We start from the raw sequence: 22,836 nt of genomic DNA on the forward strand, positions 1-22,836 counted from the left end.
AGTCCACCTAGTGTCAGTTCATTTATGTCTTTCTCTATTCCGACCTTGAGCAACATTACCCAAAGCATGGGATATTTAATATTGCACACTGTAATACACACCTGCTCACACCAAACTTGCGATTAAAATGTCAACCTGACAGGGCGCCCTCAACCAATAAGTAGATGTATACTTTTGTTTTATCATGAATCTGACAGGGTGCCCTCAACCTACAACTTTACATGTACTTGTGTTTGCTACATTAACAACATACATGTGTTGTATTTGATTTTGTACAGATGGTATGTTGCCCATCATATCCACACGTCAACTGTCCAACTTTGAGTTGACACTAAGCAAGGACGGTACAAGAAAGGGACTCCACAGATGCTCTAACTTGCTGGACACTAATGAAATTGCCACCAGGTTTGGCTTTATCACTGAGGAGACCAAGAATCCCAATGTTGTTGGAGAAGTAGAACCTTACCAGTTTAGTTCAGACATGAGAGGACAACAAACATTAAGATTTTATCGTAATTTGGACCTGGAAGCCTGTCTTTGGGAATTTAACGCCTACTACGACATGTCAGAGTTGTTAACAGATTGTGGTGGTAATATTGGTACTGATGGCCAGGTAGGTGTTTTACAAACCCAGCTGTCAGCAATTTATAGGTGTCATTAAAACAGCGCCACCAACATGTCAGATTAAATCTAACTAAAACAGCCACCCCCACCAACATGTTTTCAAAACATTTCTCATCCACCCAACACATATTTGTAAATGTGATGAAATAAATTCTGTGAAAGTTATGATTTCAAATTTTTTTACTTGACCTGTTGCAAGACGATGAAAATCATAAAGTGACCAAAGTTTTCATCATTGTAATTATAATATTTATATTAATTTTGTTTTTCAAATTATGATTTCAGGTACTGAACTCTATTCAATCATACGTGACTGTAAGAGTGCCCCTGTATGTATCCTATATATTCCATTCACCAGTTGCCGTAGGTGGCTGGCAACACTTTGACCTACAGTCTCAACTCAGACTCACATTTGTGTACGACACTGCCATTTTGTGGGAGAACGGAGTTGGAGCTCCTCCCGATGCTACTCTTAAAGGTGAGTTCTGTTCAAACCTTACAAGTCTTTGATGGGCTTTTTTAAGGTTTGAGGAGTCTCTATTTTAGCCATTTATCAGTTTCATGTAAATGTGTCCAAACTAAAACTGGTGCTATTCAATTTATGACCACAAACAATTTGAATGAATGACTCAAAAGTTCAAAAAATATCAACCCTATTACAGAAGACATTTTATCCCTCTGTCATAACTATGTGCATACAGTTAGGTAGTCTTATTCTTTCCTTAAAACACATGAACCAAACTCCCTAGTTCACTTGCAAATTGTTATCTATTGTAGAATAGAAAAGGCTTGATAATATTTTTAATCCTTACATATTTCTGTACCAGTTAAAAAAATTCTTCTCCCACAAACACAGTTGTGTTTGATTTCCGACAATTTCCTCATGTATCACCAAAATTTTGTATTTTTTTGAATCCACCAGGTTTCCTGTATCCAACCAGTATGCGTATCAACGAAGAAGGGCGACTGGTAGTCAACTTCAGAACAGAGGCAAGATTTAGAGGACAGTTTGTACTATCTCATTCAGGTGAGTAATAAAAGGGCACATTCCCCTTCAAATTATCATCTCTTAAAAGATATATTCCAAAATCTAGAATGATATTTTCCTTATCGTTTAAGTTGTATGTTGAAATATATTTACACAAGCTCCATTTTGACTGTCGTGAAATTCACTGGTGTAATCCACCATATACTTGTTAGCTCCACAAATCCTGTTTTAAGCATGAACTTCAACAGCTGAAATTTGCTGATGTGTGATTCAGCATGTATTGATAAACTCCAACAGATCTTACTATGCTGTATGAAATTCTTTGAAATTAACTGATGTATTTTGTTATGTTGTTATCGTCCAGGTACCAGTCTGACCTCAATGGTGATGTCACCTGATAACAACGACTTGACCTTCTCACTGGAACTCATCAGATCTGACCCAACCTATGCAGAACCAGAACAAACTTGGCAATTTGTCTCAGACTACGCTGTAAGTTTAAACATTTGACTGTGTTGAAGAACATCAATAACTTCTATCAAGGAAATTTTCCCACAACCATATTTTCACCACATGTTAGATTTTCCAAGCTGTTAATCAGATCTTATGTCTGCAGCATTCGATATTTTGCTGTGAAAGAGAAAAAAGACGTTCATTATTTGAGTGCTTATTTCTCGATGGCTTCACAAGTCAGGAGATGGCTGTACATGAGCTAACACTTTGTGGTATGTGAGGTCTTATTAAAGTGTTTATCTCTGTCCCTGCCATCTCCTTGACTCACTAAATTGTCATCTGTGAAGATTTCATGACTACCCTACACTACCAATTAATGCAACTATACAAATTATGTATGATTTAGTATGATTTTGTCCAGTAATTTAATTCACAACTACAAAGATTTGCAGTGCCTCATATTTCTTTTTTCTCTCTCTTACTAGGTAAGGGACTACAGTGGTAATTACATCATAAAACTGGTACCATGTAGTACTGCAAATGAAATTGAATACAGCCTACCAATTGTATGTAACCCAAGGGATCCAATCACCTTTGAACTCCCAATTCGCTTCCAACAAGTCAGTGATCCTGTACCAGCACAATTTAGTCTGGACACTCAGTTCCATCTGTTGGCAAAGAAAGCTTTATGGCTGGGTGACGGCTCTATGGGTTTCGGTGAAGGCAGTGATTCTGCATTTGCTGCAGGTTAGTAGTACAAGTAACTTTTTTGAACTGTTCGAGTCTTTCAAACTGTATATACTATGCCAACCCCCCTTTTTACCAGTATGGTATCATCATGAATAAAAGGAATTGGCTAAACCATTAGATGGGTAGGGGTAGCCAACTCAAAAGTTCTTAGGAAGGTTTTACATTTTCTATGTTTTTGCAATCTTAGTTTTGCAAGTTTTTTTCTCTTTTCTGTGAACGTAGTTAACAGTTTTGACTCGGATATGACTTAATTATCACAGTTAACTTGAAGCGGAGAGACAACCAGAGAGGAAGAGTTATTGAGGGAAAGAGTTGGTGGGGTGGGGGTGGGGGGGGGGGGGGCAGCTTACGTGATCTGTTATTCAATTCACCATGTGTTTTCACAGTTACAGTAAATTTCACAATACTGTTCAGCTTTTCTGTTTGATACAACCACACAGAAACCAATAAGAAACTGGACATGCTACAATTTAAGATAGCAAGATTGAATGAATACTGTTTTGTCTAAGTGAAATGAACTACACAATGCCACCATACAGACATCAAATGAACACTGCAAAGGACATTTTATGCACCCTTCATCGGGTGTTTGATACTAAGAAAACATTGGTGCCCGAATGTCTGCATCAAGTTGCAATACATTGAAATGGTTTGTTTCATTTAGACTAAATGTAGCAAAAAATGCAATCTTGCTATTGAAGTCTGGCATATGCAGTTTCTTATTGGTTACTGGTTGTATCAAACAGAAAAGCTGAACAGTACAGTGAAATTCACTGTATAAAGGCAAAAAGTACACCAGGCAAACATTTCTGTAATTTGAAGGATGCTTCAGAGAATAAATTCTGACGTTGTTATTTCTTATTTTCTCCTAGGTGATACTATATATGGCAGAGTAATGGTAGACCCAGTTCAGAACTTAGGAGATTCCTTCATAGTAACAGTTGAAAAAGTCTATCTATGTAGTGGTTTAGATGGTTACATACCCAAGTATGACCCAGCTAACCAGGAATACGGCTGTGTTGCAGACTCGCCCAACTTGCTGTACAATTTCAAAGTTTTGGTATGTTTGAATTTGGATTTCTTACTCATGTATTGAGATTTCAGCATTTTATTGCATGCAAACGATACATCTCATTCACAAAAAATGAAGAAAAAAATAGAATTTATAGTACCCTATTATGTGTAGAGCTACACAAATACCTTTACCAACAGGTGACTCAATACTGGTATGATATGATGAGTAAGGCCTTGTATGCAACAACGAAACTGTGTCAAAAACATTCTAGATTCAGCTATTTTCATCTTTATCTTCTTTGTTTTGTATTACAGGACCGTGGTGCACCAAACACTGTGACTGCAGAGTTTGCCAGCGTACCATTTAGTGCAACCCTAGCTGTAGATGATGCAGAAGCCCTGCCATTGGTACAACAATCTGGATCTGATGGCTTCAGATTGAGTTCAAGTCCACTCTTTGAGGTATTTGTCTCTCTCAAGTTCATCTCTTGTAGTCTTGGCTACATACGAAAATTGTCATTTTTGAGTCTCAGTAATGATGTTTGTATAATCAAAAATGTAACAAAACTTGAGGGAGTTATTGATTATTACAGTTGGATTTGGGGACCAACAAATTCTTTCTTTATTAACTGCTAACTGTCGGAAAAAGCAATTTTGAAAATGTAAACTCCATAAGCTCGTTCCAGAGTCAAGATTTTGAACACCATGTAAAGGCCTACCTACTACACCATTGGAATATGTTGAGTAAAGAACTTTTCTTGTTGCATTATTGAGAAGTTCACCTTTCAGTGAAAAAACCAAGTCATAGAATGCCATTGTGCTATCATGCAAAATGGATTTCCGATGTTAGCGTAAACTGAACTGTGTAGTGTATGTACTGTAGAGGAAGAGGGCAAATATTTTTTATGAAATTAATATTACTCTTAACGTAAAGATCATGAAAAAAAAGGGTTGCCAATGAAATGGTATTAACAAAGCTTCCGTTTTGTATTTCTAGGTGGCAGCAGGACGTCAGTGGTACTTGCATTCCATCTATACCGTACGGTCAGCCGACAGTGCCGGCAGAGGTATCTCAAAACGTAGTGTTGAAATGCACAGTCTTGCCGCAGCACCAAAACACGGCCGTCTTAGACGTGAGGTAGCTGACGCTGAAGGCATAGGTTCAGATGGCAAAGGTACAAACATGCATCTAATTCGTCTCAACGCCACAACATCAAACTCAATCCAAGATAATGAAGTTGTCCCTGGTGGATTTGACCTTGGCGAGAACAAAGCCAAAGAAGAGGAGAGTTCTGTTCCTACCATTCCAATTGTTATTGCTGTGCTCGCTGCCCTCTTACTGGCCTTTATAAGTGTTATTTTGTTTGTTGTGCTTAGACGCCGTCGTCGGAGTCCAAAAGAAAACTATAAGCCAAGCAAACCTGTTACTAAGGTAGCAACTAACGGCCATGTTAAGGTTGTCGATACTGCGAGATATCCAAGCAACGATAACACAGAAGTATAGTAGTACTTCGTATTTCACAAAAGGTGCTCAACTGAAATGTTTTATCTTTTTAAAAACTTTTCTATATAAAGAATGTATTTTAAGCAACCAAAATTTATCTTTCCATAACACTGTCACATTTTTACATTTTATGTCAAAAAGGTTTCACTTTATGTTGTCATCATGTATTCACAGAAAAAGTTGTAAAATGCCAGCAATTTATCATAAGAGGCTGACTCCACGACAGCTTGGGAAAAAAATTTAATGCATTTTGCTATTTTTTATTATTTTTTTTGAGAAAATTTCTGATGAAAAATTTACTACTTTGTTGAACAACATTTTTTTAAATCATGTTATTTTGACACAAAAAGTAGCACAAATGTAAAAATCCCAGTCGAAATCTTTACATTGCCATCTAAAAGATGTAACATAAATTGTACCGGTATCCAATGTCATAGTTCATCAAATCAAAAAGTTCTCGGGGCATGTTTCGTTTCTGTTGGTGTGAAAACGGTGAATGTTTGAAATCTATTGAACGTGACTTCATTCACATGACGCAGTTTGGGACAAACATTTCTCAGACCAAACTTATATAAACGTTTCAAAATTTAACAATATTTAAGATTTAAAAAAAAAAAATGGGAGCTGGTTCATCTGGAAAATATAACATGTAAATTGAACGAAAGCCAGTACAGTTTTTTTTAAATAAATTATTTAGTCGCTGTTATTAATGATATCAAGCAATGACTCATGCCGAGATGCTAATCTGATCTGATAGCTTCATTGTCAATCCCCGTCACATTACAAGTGAATTTTTGTGATACCATGTGTTTAAAAAAAATATTAAGTATTGGTAGCTATTTTACTCAATGGTGCTGTAGAATGAATGAGTACCCTGTGTTGGGGTATTTTAATACGGACAATGGGTCCACGGACTACAGCAGTCGTCGTAAAACCGTTTTATGGTAGGGTCTGTGCTTCTGTGCGGAGTTATTTATTATGACTTCTAGTTCTTGTGTTGTTGGTTTTTTTTAAGTCAATAATTTTATGTTGTTATGAACTGTCTTTATAACTATTAAGTAATCAAAAACAGAAGGAAAAAAAATTTTTAAAAAAAACTACTGTTATAGCTCTTTTGAAAATTTTTATTTAGAAACTTTTACTGTGACACATTTGTCACGACTATTACCGATTGGTTGGAGTACATATTACAAAAAAAAGTGTCTTTTTTTTACATCAAATTCTATTCCTTATTTCAATACATAATTATTATGTATCAATTTACTACAGCAACTGTGTTGATTTCTTTGCTGCCAGATGCAAGTACAACGTGTTGCTAGCGTTTCCATCCCGTCATCTGTGTTCAATATGTCTGTAAGGCAGCTAAAGGTCAGAGGTCACACATCCTGGTATTTCATGGGAAGGAGAGGGGGATGTTATGTACATACTTATATTGGTAATTTACAAATGTAAGATGTGGAAAATTAACGTATATGATGCAAAAACTGATGACTGTGTAGTATGTAGCTAGTGTCAGCTCTGTTGTGAAAAAGTCAAAGCCCTTATCCCATCAAACATGGTCCCAGCAGGTTTTAAGTGCCAGGTTGCATGACCTAGAGGTCATTTATGCCAATAAATATGATCTCACTGGGTCACTTGTGCCAGGATGCACAACCTCAGCAGGCCACAAGTGCCAGGATGCAAGACCTCTACAAGATCATAATGGTAGGATGCATGACCTGATCTGACCAGGTCATTTGTGACTTGACAAGGTCAGGAGTACCAGGATGTGTGACCTCTTAAAGGTTATTGATTTGCCATATTTTATGCCATTAACGTTTTGTCTTTCTAAAACTAGCTTTCGCAATTGTTTTCGTTTTTTTTTTGTAAAAAAAATAAGTATTAGTTATGAGCCATGTAGAACTAACAATATCCCTCTTGCATTGTATTTAATCTAACTAGGCTGACCGTGCTTTATTGAAACATAAGCAGTTTTTTCGCTAATTTTTGCCATAGGACTTATAGCAATCAGAAAAAAAAAACCACACAATGAATTGTTTGATATTGTTTTGCCTGTAAGTGAAACATTGCAAAAACTTATCTCAAATATAGATACCCAGAAATTTATCAATATTTTGAAAGTAGGTAGGAATTAAAATTATTAATGCTGGGTAGATGTAGAGTAGGCATTGAAATTCAAACCTGGATACGACAAACATCATCTTATGATATGTTTGTAAGTTGCCATGTATTTACTACTGTCACCTGCACGTATAGACAAACAAACCTTACTCAAGCAAATTCATTGTCCCCCAGTAATTATGTAAATGAGGGCAATTTATTCACGTCAAGAAAAAAAATAACATTTTGTTGATGTGTTATTTTCATTGTAATTGTCATTTAGTAACATCTTGGAAAATAAAATTGTCAACCCTATATTTGATATGTGTGTGTGTTGTATTTTATTTCACAAATGGATTCATATTCTCATTGGGATTCTTTTGCCAGGTCAACTAGGCCAGGAAGTTCAAAGGTTAAAGTTCATTTCACAGATGGATTCATATTCTCATTGGGATTCTTTTGCCAGGTCAACTAGGCCAGCAAGTGTAAAGGTTAAAAGTTCAGACTCCTTAGAGTCATGACCCTGTATGCATAAACAGGAAACTAACATAGTACATTTCACAGACGATCTCTTTATGAAAAAAACACCAACTCTAGAATGGTCATGGTGATACAATTGGATGGTTTTATTATAATTCTGAAAAAAAAGTCAGATATTTGATTGAAAAGTAAGCTTTATTGTGACAAATTAAAGGTAGAGTAACAGGTAGTTCCTAGACATACAATATGCAAAACAGTTTGTAAGAACTCAAACTCCATATGAACAAAGTAGTTCCAGTTTACGCTATGCTAAACAGTAAAGGACCATATCTAAAATTTGCATCCAATGCCAATTTATGGTTCTGCATTAAATTTAACAGTTACATGTAAACAGTAAAGAACAATAATAATTTGTAACAGTTATACATCTCATCGTCGCAAACCACGGCCTGTTTTACGGCAACGTTCTTACGAGTTGTAACGAGCCTCCCACTTTCAAAATGTAGTGGTTGAAATAATAACTCTGGTTTGAGAGAATGATAAGGCTTACATCTATGCCAATCTGGTTCTGTATATCATGCAAAACAGTTTTTAAGATATTTTTGAAGGGTGCTGAGAATAACCATACATAACGTGTTTCTATGCTAGTTTCAAAATATAACATTGATTAGATGATGAAATAGCAAGGTTGGTTGGTTGTTTGTTTGTTTGTTTGGTTGGTTGGTGACGAGCCGTATCAAAAGTTGCCAAAGGATAAAATTTCAATGGTGTTAGTAAATGTTCAAAATCATTTCCCCATACAAGTTAAAGATTACTGACACAAAAATATGCCCTCTAAAGCACGTTAGGGCGACCATATTTTTTCCCTGCTTCTCATTAATTGACCGACCCCAAATTTTCAGCTTTGACACTAAAATATAAAAAAAATGTTTATTTTCGTCCGCCCTTAATTAATCGGAACAGCAAGTGTCTGGACTGCTGCGACTGTCGATGCCATCTACATTCATCAACATTGACGTAAAAAAAAATCTGGATATCTCAGAGAAGGAAAGAAAAAAAAAGTTGCCAGCATAGGCGAAGGAGAAAAAAAATAATTCACAGGCAAGCATAAAATAATGACTCTCCACCAACCTTCCAAGCCCCCCCCCCCCCCCAAGGATATCAAATGGTCTACCCCTTATGGACATTTTATTGTATTCTGATACATATCTCGGGAAACAAGTGCCTGTGGCCCATCCTGTCCACATAAATATTTCATAGATTGTTGTTTTCCAGGTCTACAATCTAAATATAACAACCTTTTGATTATATATTCCTACTTCATGTAAGTAGTATAGATTGATAACAATCTATGAAATATTACACGCCCCTGTGATCGTGTCTATTTACGCTTGTCGATGATCCGGTATGACGATGTATTATACAATACACACACAATCAGGGAGTGGTATGGTACAAATCATAAAAAACAAAATGGAATAATGAAGAAATGTGAAAAGTATAAGTTCCTAGGCCTAGGACAAACACGACCAGTAGGAGGATGAGGGCGTAACATAGGGTCAAAGGTCGTACACATGCGCACAAAAAAATTATTCTTTTTTTGTAACGAGAGTGATTTTAGTTTTAGATTTTCGTATCAAAGGGAAGTGAGAGTTATGCGTGTTGAGATTTCGTGTCTGTGAACAAAGTTGTGATTTACAGGAGATTCATGTGTCTGATTTTAGGTACGTCGTCAACGTTTGATTTGCGATTTGATTGATATGTTTATGCCACATCATGGCCAAGAGTAGCTGCAATAATTGTAGCGTTTGATGTGATTTTGAGGGCTTTTTCGTCTGTTTTTGTGCCCTTTTTTCGTTCCGACGTTTGATTCGGGTTAAACGTCAGAACTAAAAAAGCACGAAAACAGACGAAAAAGCCCTCAAAATCACATCAAACGCTACAATTATTGCAGCTAGGCCAAGAGTTCGTCTCATTCATTAGATAAATAATGTGTCATCGAATCCCGAGCAAACTTGGCATCAGCCATGGATGTAGTTGTAGTGAGGAGGTCCATGGCATCACTTACCTTTTGATACTTTTAAATTATGGCGAAATTGAACAACGCAAAATCAATACATTAAATAATATATATGGATAAAAAAGGAATCGATCTTATAAGTTATAAGTTATATTTGCAGATATCCAGAACTTCGTAATATAGATTATGTGCCTATAACTTACATGTTCAACTTCAAGGTACAACCACAAGTCTTAAGTTTTGGAATGTGCTGTGTATAAGGACACAACTTTTTAGCTATTGTATTATGGTTGGGTAGCAATTTGTGTGTTGATCATTATAACTGGAAAACTGAATACAAATAAGTGACAAGATGATGGTATTCTCAAAGTACTGAAGAAGTTCCCTTGAATTTGAAGTACTGGAAAAATAGTATACCTGAATGGGAAACACCACTCCACGAAATAATTTTCATAAACTATGGTTTCTGGAGAGTCATTTCATAATGTTACATCATATTCATAAGGTTTGAATGTAAAACAGCTTGCATGAATATTCACTGTGCAACTTGAATGCATGATTATTTCTGCTGACTCCCATGATGCAATAGCCCATAGCAAAGATATGCTATAAAGGCACAAAATTAACTTGATATTTTTCTGAAATTGCAAGTAATTGTAGGTGATGTAAATTCATGAAACAACTCTCCAGTACCCATAGTTTATGAAAATGACTGCATTTCCTAGAGTTGTGTTCCCCTTTAAATACAGAAATATGCATCTCTACTTTGTTATAGGCCTTAGAGAGTATGCCTAGCAATGGAACAGTTTCTACATCCTGTATCTTACAGTTTGTCAACTGTAAAATTCTGTTCCAACATTCTATAATCAAAGAAGACCTATGGGTGAGAGATGGCAAAATACTTAACCCCAAGAAACTATTCTGGGAAGAGAGAGGGTATGCAGATGTGCAGATAGATTGCAATGGACGGATCATAGCACCTGGATTTATTGACGTCCAAATTAATGGTAAGATTATTAAGAACAACAAAGATATAAAAACCTCCAAATCATGATCAGTACACATATGTATACCGACATACAAAACATGAAAACAATAGTCAGTTTCATTTTAATTTCAGCCTTCTTTTTTACAAAAGTCATCTAAGTACACAGTTAGATTGAAATTGACAAAAAAAGAACAAAAAAATATCTTGACAATTTCAGTTATTGCAGTGTGTAGTTAGGGATGATTGCACAGTGCCACACAAGCTCAATAAACGAACTTCGTCCATTTAGGACACCCACCCCCCTTCACCTAAATGAGCCTTCAGAAGTGTGACATCGACACATTTATTTATGATGTAAAACCATGATGAAAGTGTAGTGGTCACACCAGTATGATTGCATTAAACGCCTTTAGTTTCTGAATGGAATGAAGACTTGTAAAAATATCAAAAGATTAAAAACTAGCAAGTCTCTGTCATGGTAAAATTTGAATAAAATCTGAGATGACACTATTGACAGTGTTAATTTTACTGGTTAGAGCTCAGTATTAGCAGTCGGGAGGGACAGGGGAATTTTCTGTGACCGACCCAAACCCTGGGGGATTGTTTTATAGACTCGATGGGTAGGCTGTATCACTCAGCCATGTCTCATTCACAAGATGAGTGAGAATTTGGGGGTACTAGTCACCATACTCTTTGAGTAATGACTTAAACAGTCAGGGATGATTACTCATGCGGAGCCTGCAGGTACTATGTTTGCTGGGCCTGTGACAATGGGTGACTCTGGGATAGCCTGTGGACTTGCTGGGAAAGCCTTCACAGTTTCAGTGAGACATAAAATGCATGCAGCATGCAACATAGCCTTGTCACATAGTCCCAAATCTGGATGTATTTCTGTAGAATTGTTTATGTGTATATGCGTTTGTATAAAAAAAAAGAAAATAACTTGGAGCAGTTCCCACCCCAAAAAATAATAATAATATAAAGTTTTAATTTTATTGGTTGCTACTTCCAGGTGGTCTAGGCTATGACTTTTCATCTGATGTTGACAATTTAGACACAGGTTTGGAGACTGTAGCTAAGGGTCTTCTACAATATGGAGTCACTTCATTTTGTCCAACTATTATTTCATCAAGTCCTGGTGTGTACAGAGAGGTAAGTTGTAAGTGTCATCAAGTCCTGGTGTGTACAGAGAGGTGAGTTGTAAGTGTCATCAAGTCCTGGTGTGTACAGAGAGGTGAGTTGTAAGTGTCATCAAGTCCTGGTGTGTACAGAGAGGTGAGTTGTAAGTGTCATCAAGTCCTGGTGTGTACAGAGAGGTGAGTTGTAAGTGTCATCAAGTCCTGGTGTGTACAGAGAGGTGAGTTGTAAGTGTCATCAAGTCCTGGTGTGTACAGAGAGGTGAGTTGTAAGTGTCATCAAGTCCTGGTATGTATAGAGAGGTAAGTTGTAAGTGTCATCAAGTCCTGGTGTGTATAGAGAGGTAAGTTGTAAGTGTCATCAAGTCCTGGTGTGTACAGAGAGGTGAGTTGTAAGTGTCATCAAGTCCTGGTGTGTACAGAGAGGTAAGTTGTAAGTGTCATCAAGTCCTGGTGTGTATAGAGAGGTAAGTTGTAAGTGTCATCAAGTCCTGGTGTGTATAGAGAGGTGAGTTGTAAGTGTCATCAAGTCCTGGTGTGTACAGAGAGGTAAGTTGTAAGTGTCATCAAGTCCTGGTGTGTATAGAGAGGTAAGTTGTAAGTGTCATCAAGTCCTGGTATGTATAGAGAGGTAAGTTGTAAGTGTCATCAAGTCCTGGTGTGTATAGAGAGGTAAGTTGTAAGTGTCATCAAGTCCTGGTATGTATAGAGAGGTAAGTTGTAAGTGTCATCAAGTCCTGGTGTGTATAGAGAGGTAAGTTGTAAGTGTCATCAAGTCCTGGTATGTACAGAGAGGTAAGTTGTAAGTGTCATCAAGTCCTGGTATGTACAGAGAGGTGAGTTGTAAGTGTCATCAAGTCCTGGTGTGTATAGAGAGGTAAGTTGTAAGTGTCATCAAGTCCTGGTATGTATAGAGAGGTAAGTTGTAAGTGTCATCAAGTCCTGGTATGTACAGAGAGGTGAGTTGTAAGTGTCATCAAGTCCTGGTGTGTATAGAGAGGTAAGTTGTAAGTGTCATCAAGTCCTGGTATGTATAGAGAGGTAAGTTGTAAGTGTCATCAAGTCCTGGTGTGTATAGAGAGGTAAGTTGTAAGTGTCATCAAGTCCTGGTATGTACAGAGAGGTGAGTTGTAAGTGTCATCAAGTCCTGGTATGTACAGAGAGGTGAGTTGTAAGTGTCATCAAGTCCTGGTATGTACAGAGAGGTGAGTTGTAAGTGTCATCAAGTCCTGGTGTGTACAGAGAGGTGAGTTGTAAGTGTCATCAAGTCCTGGTATGTACAGAGAGGTGAGTTGTAAGTGTCATCAAGTCCTGGTATGTACAGAGAGGTGAGTTGTAAGTGTCATCAAGTCCTGGTGTGTATAGAGAGGTGAGTTGTAAGTGTCATCAAGTCCTGGTGTGTATAGAGAGGTGAGTTGTAAGTGTCATCAAGTCCTGGTATGTACAGAGAGGTGAGTTGTAAGTGTCATCAAGTCCTGGTGTGTACAGAGAGGTGAGTTGTAAGTGTCATCAAGTCCTGGTGTGTATAGAGAGGTGAGTTGTAAGTGTCATCAAGTCCTGGTGTGTACAGAGAGGTGAGTTGTAAGTGTCATCAAGTCCTGGTATGTACAGAGAGGTGAGTTGTAAGTGTCATCAAGTCCTGGTATGTATAGAGAGGTAAGTTGTAAGTGTCATCAAGTCCTGGTATGTACAGAGAGGTGAGTTGTAAGTGTCATCAAGTCCTGGTATGTACAGAGAGGTGAGTTGTAAGTGTCATCAAGTCCTGGTATGTACAGAGAGGTGAGTTGTAAGTGTCATCAAGTCCTGGTGTGTATAGAGAGGTGAGTTGTAAGTGTCATCAAGTCCTGGTGTGTATAGAGAGGTGAGTTGTAAGTGTCATCAAGTCCTGGTATGTACAGAGAGGTGAGTTGTAAGTGTCATCAAGTCCTGGTGTGTATAGAGAGGTGAGTTGTAAGTGTCATCAAGTCCTGGTATGTACAGAGAGGTGAGTTGTAAGTGTCATCAAGTCCTGGTATGTACAGAGAGGTGAGTTGTAAGTGTCATCAAGTCATGGTATGTACAGAGAGGTGAGTTGTAAGTGTCATCAAGTCCTGGTGTGTACAGAGAGGTGAGTTGTAAGTGTCATCAAGTCCTGGTGTGTATAGAGAGGTGAGTTGTAAGTGTCATCAAGTCATGGTATGTACAGAGAGGTGAGTTGTAAGTGTCATCAAGTCCTGGTATGTACAGAGAGGTGAGTTGTAAGTTGAAAGTTGTAAGAAAAGAGTTTGTGATATCAACAGATTGTATAAATGGAAGTCTACTCCTATCAAATATATGCAATAGGTATGATTTTCCTGTTAACTTATCGGTATTAGCCAAGGTTTTTTTATTTTTGTAATAGCCTGTATCCTGTCATTCAAGGACACACCCCTTTATGATTTACCAAGCATTATTACATTAAGTACCAGTGGTTATTGATCAAGGTGTGTGCAAACTGTAGTCCGATACCCAAAAAACACTAATATTGCATATCTGTATCCATGCAAATGAGCAAGTGAGCTTTCCATGTACATGAAATCATGTGAACAAATTTTGTTGTTGTGAGTTAAAATGATAAAAACTGGGAATTCTTTTCAATCACAAGATAGCAAGAGATAGATAAACAACACATTTTGGTGTGTTACTAGAAAATGTGCATCAGTAGCATGTCAAATTGACTTAGAGGACAGTCATATTTTTATGAAATTTACTGTTTTAAATGAATGTTGTTTGTAACAATAATTTTTTTTAATGATGTATGATGAGTGTTTGGTACGTGGGGTATTATATTAGTGTTAGAGTTCGTAAGTGTTTGTGTGCAATCATTAACAATTGTACAACTGCCGATATCAGACCGTGGACAAACAGAACCTGTTACTACCAGGGAAAGTAAACAACTGCACAGCATGTTGGAAGTCCAGAGACTTTTATGACATTCCATCATTTAATAAGAACAGTTTCATTGCCACTTTACATAATAGTTCACTTCCCCTGGCATTTCATGTACACATAATAAAGAGGCCATAAAACTGCTCTTATCACAACCATGGTATGAAATACAAGTCTCTGCTGTTCCAACATGCTGAGCCAAGTGGTAGTTATCTAAATCATTTTGTTTGCTATCCCTGTTTGTAATAGGTTCTGTTCATCCACAGTCGGATGTCGGCAGTTGTGAATAACTCCAGTACTAGGAGTATGTGTGTCAGCGTATTATTGTCTGGTATTGGGATCATAATCATTATATTACATTTCATTTATTGCTATGTGTGATAAGTTCACTATTTGCATGTACTGAGGGTATTATAAAGTAATCAAACATACAAAGTAGAACAGGAAACAATCTGGTGTATATGGTGTACTATAAAAGTAAGCGACATACCTTATTCTCAGGGCATATCTAAGTTACTGAAATATGTGTAGGAGGTAATATGGCGCAACAGTAACAGTTTAGTTGGTATGGTATGCAGTTTGTCTGAACAAAACCTGCATTCAGAACCAGATTTGATATGGAATGTATAATTTTACACAAATGTCGAATAGCCTATTAATGAATGTGTTTGGCTCAAATCCAATTTTTGCATAAAGTGGAGTTTTTTCCAGTAACATATATGTTTTAATAAAAGAGTGGATAGTGATGTAAGAAATCGACAAGCATAAAACTTACATCTTCCTAATATGGTAGAATTATCTTTTACTTGAAATGTTTTGAATCAAGCAAGTACTATGTCACAGATTGTAGTAGTTGCAATCCTGCAATTAACACCTTTTAATAATGTTAAACTTGTGAAATATCATTAATGTGCATAATATATATGGCGGATGAGTACTGTTCTCCATGAACCTAGGAAGGTTCCAGTAGTGAAAAATTGTATTAAAATGAAGCATGACAACAGTTATTCAATTTTTTTTGTCAGATTTTACCCAAACTTCAGCGTACTAACGGCAGTAAAGATGGAGCAGGCATACTAGGTAGGTGAAAAGTCAGGTGCATTACAGACACGATTGCAACGACAAATTATTTGTCATCTTTTTAGCAAGCCAGCTTGCAATCCACACAGTATGCACAGATACATAGAATATTTTGAGTATTTATAGTTGGGATAATACTTACTCTTAGAATGATCAGACAGAAAATCCTCCCAGTAAAATCCAATAAAATCCACAGATTATGTACAATATTGATTAATGGAATAGAATCACATTTCCCATAATGCACCATTCAAAATGGTGGTATGCAGAATAACAAATGCAGCTAGGACTGTATGTAGAAAACTGTTGGTATTAGAGCCTTACATTCTGTGGTCTTATATTATTATGGTATATTCTCTTATGTTAGTTTATAAAATTAGGAGAGACTTAGCTGTCTAACCTGTTATTGCTTGAAACATTAGGCGAACTTTACATCTTAGGGCAATTGTTTTAACAACATTTTTCTCCACCTACAAATAAAAATGATTATAGATTTTTATCTGGAGAGGTTTTTGTATTTTCTTTCCACCTCAGGTATACATATTGAGGGTCCATTTATAAATGAAGAAAAGAGAGGTGCTCATCCACGCAACAATGTCAGCAGTCACTGCAATGGTTTTAAAGATGTCGAACAAATGTACGGTACATTTGATAATGTGTGTATATGTACTCTTGCACCAGAACTGGATAAAAACAGTGAAGTTGTTGAAGAATTGGTCAAAAGGAACATCAGAGTATCTGTTGGTTAGTTGGCAGACTTAATTTGTATTTGTGGTATATCAGTGTTTATGCTAGGGTTTTGAATCCAGGCAACACTGAGAGGCGGACGTTTGGTAAATTCACGTTGTATGTATTATTACTGCCTCAGCATCGGTGTTTGCACATGGGGATTGTGTGATACGACTCTGGTAATCAAGCCTTCCATTTAGTAAGATAGACGCAAAATAAATCTCTTGTTCTTCAGTGTGGTAGATTACACAAGTGGATGATAGCGGTTCCTCTGTTGCGTGATTCTAAATAGTAATCACCCCGTGATCAAGGTAGTGTGTAAACATTGAAAGTCCAAAAACAGTACACTGCAAGTTCCATGGTAATCTGTCAATAAAACTCTGCCATGCCACCCTATTGAGAGTATTATTACATTTAAACCAACATCCATTCAATAGCCTGATCAAAGGGTTGCTTACTACGCAAGATACAATGTCAAAGTCAAATGTACTAACTAACTAGTTGATGCCACTTGTGGAGATAATTTGCTTCAAAAACTAAAAAAAGCTGGAAGTTGACAAAAGATTCAAATTCCTCTGAATCAAATGAACTACAAAAGCACAACACAAATACAGTTCAAGATTTTTCTCTGGTACTAAGATGATCCTCCATTTAATGACTCTTTCCCTAGTTGCAGTTGACCTCTAGGTGGCAGTATGTTCAGTCGATTGTAGAATGTAGGTGGCTACAAATTAATTTGATGTCACAAAATTTTTATTAGTTTACACTTTTGGAACACACATATAGTGAAGTCATGCAAATGATGAGTATATAAACATTGTAAATGACCTACATGCTGCAAAGGTTATGACCTTTGACCTCGGTGATATTTATATCTTTTCAGGACACTCAATGGGCAATTTGAATCATGCTGAGAAAGCTGTCCAGAGTGGAGCAACATTTATAACTCACTTATTCAATGCTATGCTTCCTGTAAGTTGAAATCACATCATATTTACTGCAATGTTTTTGAGAGTGGCATTTCATTTTTGTGTTATTCATAATGCATACGAATATAGTAAAAGGGTCTTCAAATTTCATGAACAAGTATATTTTCACTGATGACATCAACAGTAAAAATGTACACATCTTAGTTAGTTTTCAGATAATTTTTGTCCTCAGATAATGTCACCAAATTTATCTTACATCATGTGTGCCTAATTTTTTGTGAATTTTTATTTGAATTTTTCTGTCTGAATGTAGTTTCATCATCGAGATCCAGGGATAGTTGGTTTACTGACAAGTGATGTTGTACCTGAAGGAGTGACAGTTTTCTATGGAATGATATCAGATGGAATACACACCAACCCAGCAGCTCTCAGAATAGCACATAGAGCACACCCTAAAGGTAATGTTGCCATCATGAAAATCATAAATACCCCCCCCCCCCCCCCCCCCGGGGGCTCTGTTGTACCATGATAAATAGCACAGACTATAACATGATGAAAAGGTACAAACCTTAAATTCACAGTCAAATTTGAAAATGGAAAAAAAAATCAACAGTACAAGGACTAATTTTGAAAAAAAATTTCTTTCAGGAGATTTTACTTATGTTCATTCTTAACAGATCTATTTTATGGTTTGATTGTTTATGAACTTCCTATTGAATTGTGCTGGGAAAGGGAAATGTGTAAACTATTTTCGATATCTGTGTCGGCCATTTTGATGATTTCCTTCCTCCGCATACTACATCATGATGTGTTTCCTGCTAGATAGAATTCAAGGATGCAGTTTAACATCAACATTTCACCAAATCAACCAGAATAAAAGTGAAATTTATGAGTATGATCTGTGTTTATCTTCAGTGAGCAGTGATTGATATAACTTTATTTTGTCAGTTTAGATAGATATGAGATATGAGTCGTAATTATCTGTCTTTCAATTCTGTTTCATTACTTGGAATGTGACTTCAGGTGTTTGGTGGCAATGCCTGCATGGCCCATCTTTCTGTAAAGTTTTATTCATAGGCTATGTGTATATGATGAAAAATGTGACTATTCTGTTGCATTTGCACGTACCGTTTATGCAGAGACATCCAAAATGCATGTGAAAACACAACAATTTGAAAATGCTGCCAAAAGTGGACTGTTTTCATTCAAAAGCGGAGTCCATGTAAACTGGTTAAAATGAAGAGATTCGAAAATGGAGTCGTGTAAATGACTGCAAATGGAAAAAATTCAAAAACGGGGTTATGTAAACAACCAAAATTGCAACAATTTGAAATGCAAATTTGACCTCAGCAATGACCCCATGGATGACATACTACTTACATGTGTGCTTTTACCACTGTGTTATGTTTGCACGTTTGCAACCATCATTTCCATTGGTGTTTTGAAATTGTGTAAATGGTGCTTCTGCTTATCAACTAAACATATAAACACATGAAAATACATTACAATGAAAATGAAAGTATATGTTGAATAAATGCTGCTAGGACAATCAATGGAAATGATATTAGCATTTTTTATTTGAAAATGCTGTTGTGTAAACGCAGTCTTATTTTGCACTTTGTGTTAGGTCTTGTTGTTGTAACTGATGCTATAGCCGCCATGGGTCTACAATCTGGCCACTATCATCTTGGCACTCAGGACATTGAAGTTAAAGATAGCACAGAAGGGAAGATGGCGGTGGTATCGGGTACAGAAACATTATGTGGAAGGTAAAGTATTTTTTATTAACAGTTTCATTGCAGCTGAATAAATAGTAGGTCACTTTATCTAATTTTTCAAGTATTATGGAGAGTTCTTGGAATGAGAAATATTGATTTTGGATTTCTTGTAGTAGTATTAAAGTAATGATGTAAAATAGTTTGTTATAATGAACAGAAGTCATAAAGCCATTTTATCACAGTAGTAGAACAACAGAAACTAATGCCACATACCCATTTTGTCATGATGAAACAAAAGTAATGATGGCATGGCCACATTTTGTCCTGTGATGTAGGGCACGGCCGCACCAGAAGTGGTGACTTAAGCACATTTATTTACTGACCTAGAAGAATAGAAGTGATGACATAGGCACACCTTGTCCTGACATAGAGCAACAGAAGTGATACCATACACACACTTTTCCTGACATTAAGAGCAACTGAGTGATGACATACACACATTTTTTTCTTAACATAGAGCAACAGAAGTGATGACATATAGACTCACCTTGTCCTGACATAGTGCAACAGAAGTGTTGACATACACACATTTTTGTCCTGACCTAGAGCAACAGAAGTGGTGACATGCACACATTTATTTCCTGACCTAGAGCAACATTAGTGATGACATGCACACATTTTTGTCTGACATAGTGCAACAGAAGTGGTGACTTGCACACATTTATTTCCTGACCTAGAGCAACAGAAGTGATGACATAGATACACTTCATTGAGATGTAGAATGTTAAAAATATATCATAAAACTTTTTTAAAAAACCTTATTTTTTGTAAACATTTTCAGTGTTGCTACGATGGACGTGTGTGTCAGGCACTTCAGAAAAACTACAGGTTGCAGTACAGTTGATGCACTGGAAGTAGCCACTTTACATCCAGCACAAATGCTAGGAATAACAGACAAGAAGGGAACACTAGACTATGACACAGATGCAGACTTTATACTCCTAGATGAGGATCTGAATGTCTATAGAACATACATTGCAGGAGATCTAGTGTGGAGTAGAACTTCAACGGGGAAATTCTCATGATGAAATGTGGGGTGTGTGATTTGGGTGCTGGATTGTGGAAAAATATCAAAGTTGGTGCTAGATTGATTTAATGAAATTATGAATTTGTTTGACTGTCGCAGTTCTTCTACTTAATTGAAATAACAGAACCCCATGGCATGTGAGTGCCAGTGTTGCATACTTGAGGGTGGGGGTTGGTGATGGTGGGGGAGTATTTACACAAATGCTTGCAGTTTTCTTTACAAGTGAGAACCAGCTAGTGAAAGTGCAATCCTGGGTGAAGATACCTCTACTGGCACTCACTTGCCATGGGGTTTTCTTATTACATACATTTATCCAAAACAACAATTTCATAAAAATAGAAGTGTGCATTCACTTAATTTTTTGTATATCATGGAACAGGTGTGTGCTCATTTGCATACTGATATGCAATTCTATTTTCAGGGTTGAACTACAGTGTATGCATGCATGGACATAAAAATTCACCGCACATAATGTAGTAATTTGTGGTGTGGCATTAGTAGGTGGGTGGATGTGTGGTTTGGAGTATGGAAACTTTGGCTGTGTTTGAATAATATTTGGAATTTGAGATTTTTCTCTCTTGCGATCTATTCATGCAGCAAAGTATGAGAAGTGAATATACTTGGTATTATAACACAACTTTATAGTAAATGATGAAATCCAATATCATTAACCATCAACAAAAATGAGATTCTGAGGCAAAATAGGTGGGAATGAAGCAATTATTTTTATATTGTATGTTTCCATGTTGTCTTTGTTAACATTATATTACTATGCAGTCACTACCTAAAAATATTCAGTGAACAAATGAGAGAGATTTACTGGCAACTTACAAGAATACGATTATTGTTTGGTGGATGACAAGACATCCATCCTATAGAGAGGAGGATATCTTCCTCCTGTAAGGGTGATGTATCCCTCCAGTAGAGAACTGTCCCCCTTCTATAGTGAGGGTGCCCCCATCATCTTGTAGAGAGGATACCACCTTCTGCAGAGAAGGTATATCCCTTTTAGAGAGTGCCCTCTTTTGTAGAGAGGTCATCTTCATCCTGAAATAGTATCTCTTGACATTGAGAAATGACAAGATGACCTCTGATTTCTGTCTTGATACAATGTTGACAGAGTAAATGGTTTAAAGGTAAATTTCACTTTTATGACAGGGTTTAGATTAGAGTACTGTACTATATACACAGTATTTTTGATATTATGTAATATCTATTTAAAAAGCTAATAATGTGAATATTGTGTCGTTCAAACTACATGTAGGAAACAGCTGTTTGGTGCTCATCCAGTTTCCATTTGTTATTATTTGTATGAATACTTTCAACACTGCATTGTGAACGGTTGCTTCCTATTGAAGGAATCCTTCGCCTTCCAATATTTCAGTTAAAAGCAGGGCATTATTTTAGGGACATTGGGTAACATGTTTTGCATGTGTGGGGAAGGCAAGGATTACTAGTGTTCAGACAGAGTGCAAACAATTTAAAAAAAAAATATAACCAAATATACCTAACATCAACTTAATATGAATGATTCGCTATAACAAGGGATCGATATACGTCCCAGGCAGAGATATCGCTGTTGAAGACATCGCAGTAAAGAGACATCACAGTAAGAAACATGTAGCCAGAGGCATCACAGGAAGAGATATCGTAGTTAAAGACACCGCTGTAAGAAACAATTCAGTTAGAGATATTGCTGCTGGAGACACTTGAAGTCTTCATACAACATTTTGCTAAACTATGTGCAAGTCCACTTCCTGAGAAAATAATACATTTTCATGAGTGCGAAATTTGATAAAAAAAATTCAGATTCTGAGTCAAAACTTTTGTAATAACTAAACAACTGTACAGGGTGAAACTATGCAAGTATTACGAGTCTATATATAATGATTAATACTGCCATTGAATGTGCTAAATTGTGAGTAAGTTTTATGTGTATCTTTGTAAAAAAAATAATGATAGTATGTCTTCCCATTCATGTATCCATGACTACGGTGTCATCATTAAAAGCATTTGTGTCTGATTTCGGGGTATAAAATTAAACATACATTTTAGTGTATAACATACAAGACCAGTACTTACTACCAACAGTTGTATTAAAAAACATATTCTTTTTCAGTGGCTGTACAATGGGCCATCATTTTGAAGACGTTTACATTTAAAAAAAAACAACCTAAACTAAAACATGTCAACCTTACAAAAAGAAATTTAACGACACAAATCAGAAAACATTTTAAATGGATTTATGGGCATTAGGATTGACACTGTTCAGACTTGACCCTTGACCTCTGAAATGTAATGATTAAAGTACAATAACCAGTCATCACTA

At 36.5% G+C, this 22,836-nt stretch overlaps 2 protein-coding genes across 2 annotated transcripts in view; both read left to right on the forward strand.

Moving 5' to 3' along the window:
• Positions 1-7,748, forward strand: part of LOC144439117 (extracellular matrix protein 3-like) — a 98,032-nt gene extending 90,284 nt beyond the window's left edge. Inside the window, exons 16-23 of the mRNA XM_078128383.1 lie at positions 279-613; positions 910-1,102; positions 1,547-1,651; positions 1,977-2,104; positions 2,551-2,812; positions 3,688-3,875; positions 4,145-4,291; positions 4,827-7,748. Of these exons, the coding sequence (XP_077984509.1) occupies positions 279-613; positions 910-1,102; positions 1,547-1,651; positions 1,977-2,104; positions 2,551-2,812; positions 3,688-3,875; positions 4,145-4,291; positions 4,827-5,333 (1,865 nt within the window). The 3' untranslated portion in view covers positions 5,334-7,748. The remainder of the gene's footprint in view (positions 1-278; positions 614-909; positions 1,103-1,546; positions 1,652-1,976; positions 2,105-2,550; positions 2,813-3,687; positions 3,876-4,144; positions 4,292-4,826) is intronic.
• A 1,761-nt stretch (positions 7,749-9,509) lies between these two features.
• Positions 9,510-21,062, forward strand: LOC144438831 (N-acetylglucosamine-6-phosphate deacetylase-like). Its single transcript, XM_078128012.1, has 9 exons — positions 9,510-9,637; positions 10,709-10,940; positions 11,934-12,073; positions 15,990-16,044; positions 16,579-16,788; positions 17,657-17,745; positions 18,016-18,160; positions 19,330-19,471; positions 20,262-21,062. The coding sequence occupies exons 2-9, from the start codon at positions 10,721-10,723 to the stop codon at positions 20,503-20,505; spliced, it is 1,245 nt and encodes a 414-aa protein (XP_077984138.1). The 5' UTR covers positions 9,510-9,637; positions 10,709-10,720; the 3' UTR covers positions 20,506-21,062.
• Positions 21,063-22,836: the final 1,774 nt, after the last annotated feature.

This window comes from Glandiceps talaboti, chromosome 8 (genome assembly GCF_964340395.1).
Source record: "Glandiceps talaboti chromosome 8, keGlaTala1.1, whole genome shotgun sequence".
Classification (NCBI taxonomy): domain Eukaryota; kingdom Metazoa; phylum Hemichordata; class Enteropneusta; family Spengelidae; genus Glandiceps; species Glandiceps talaboti.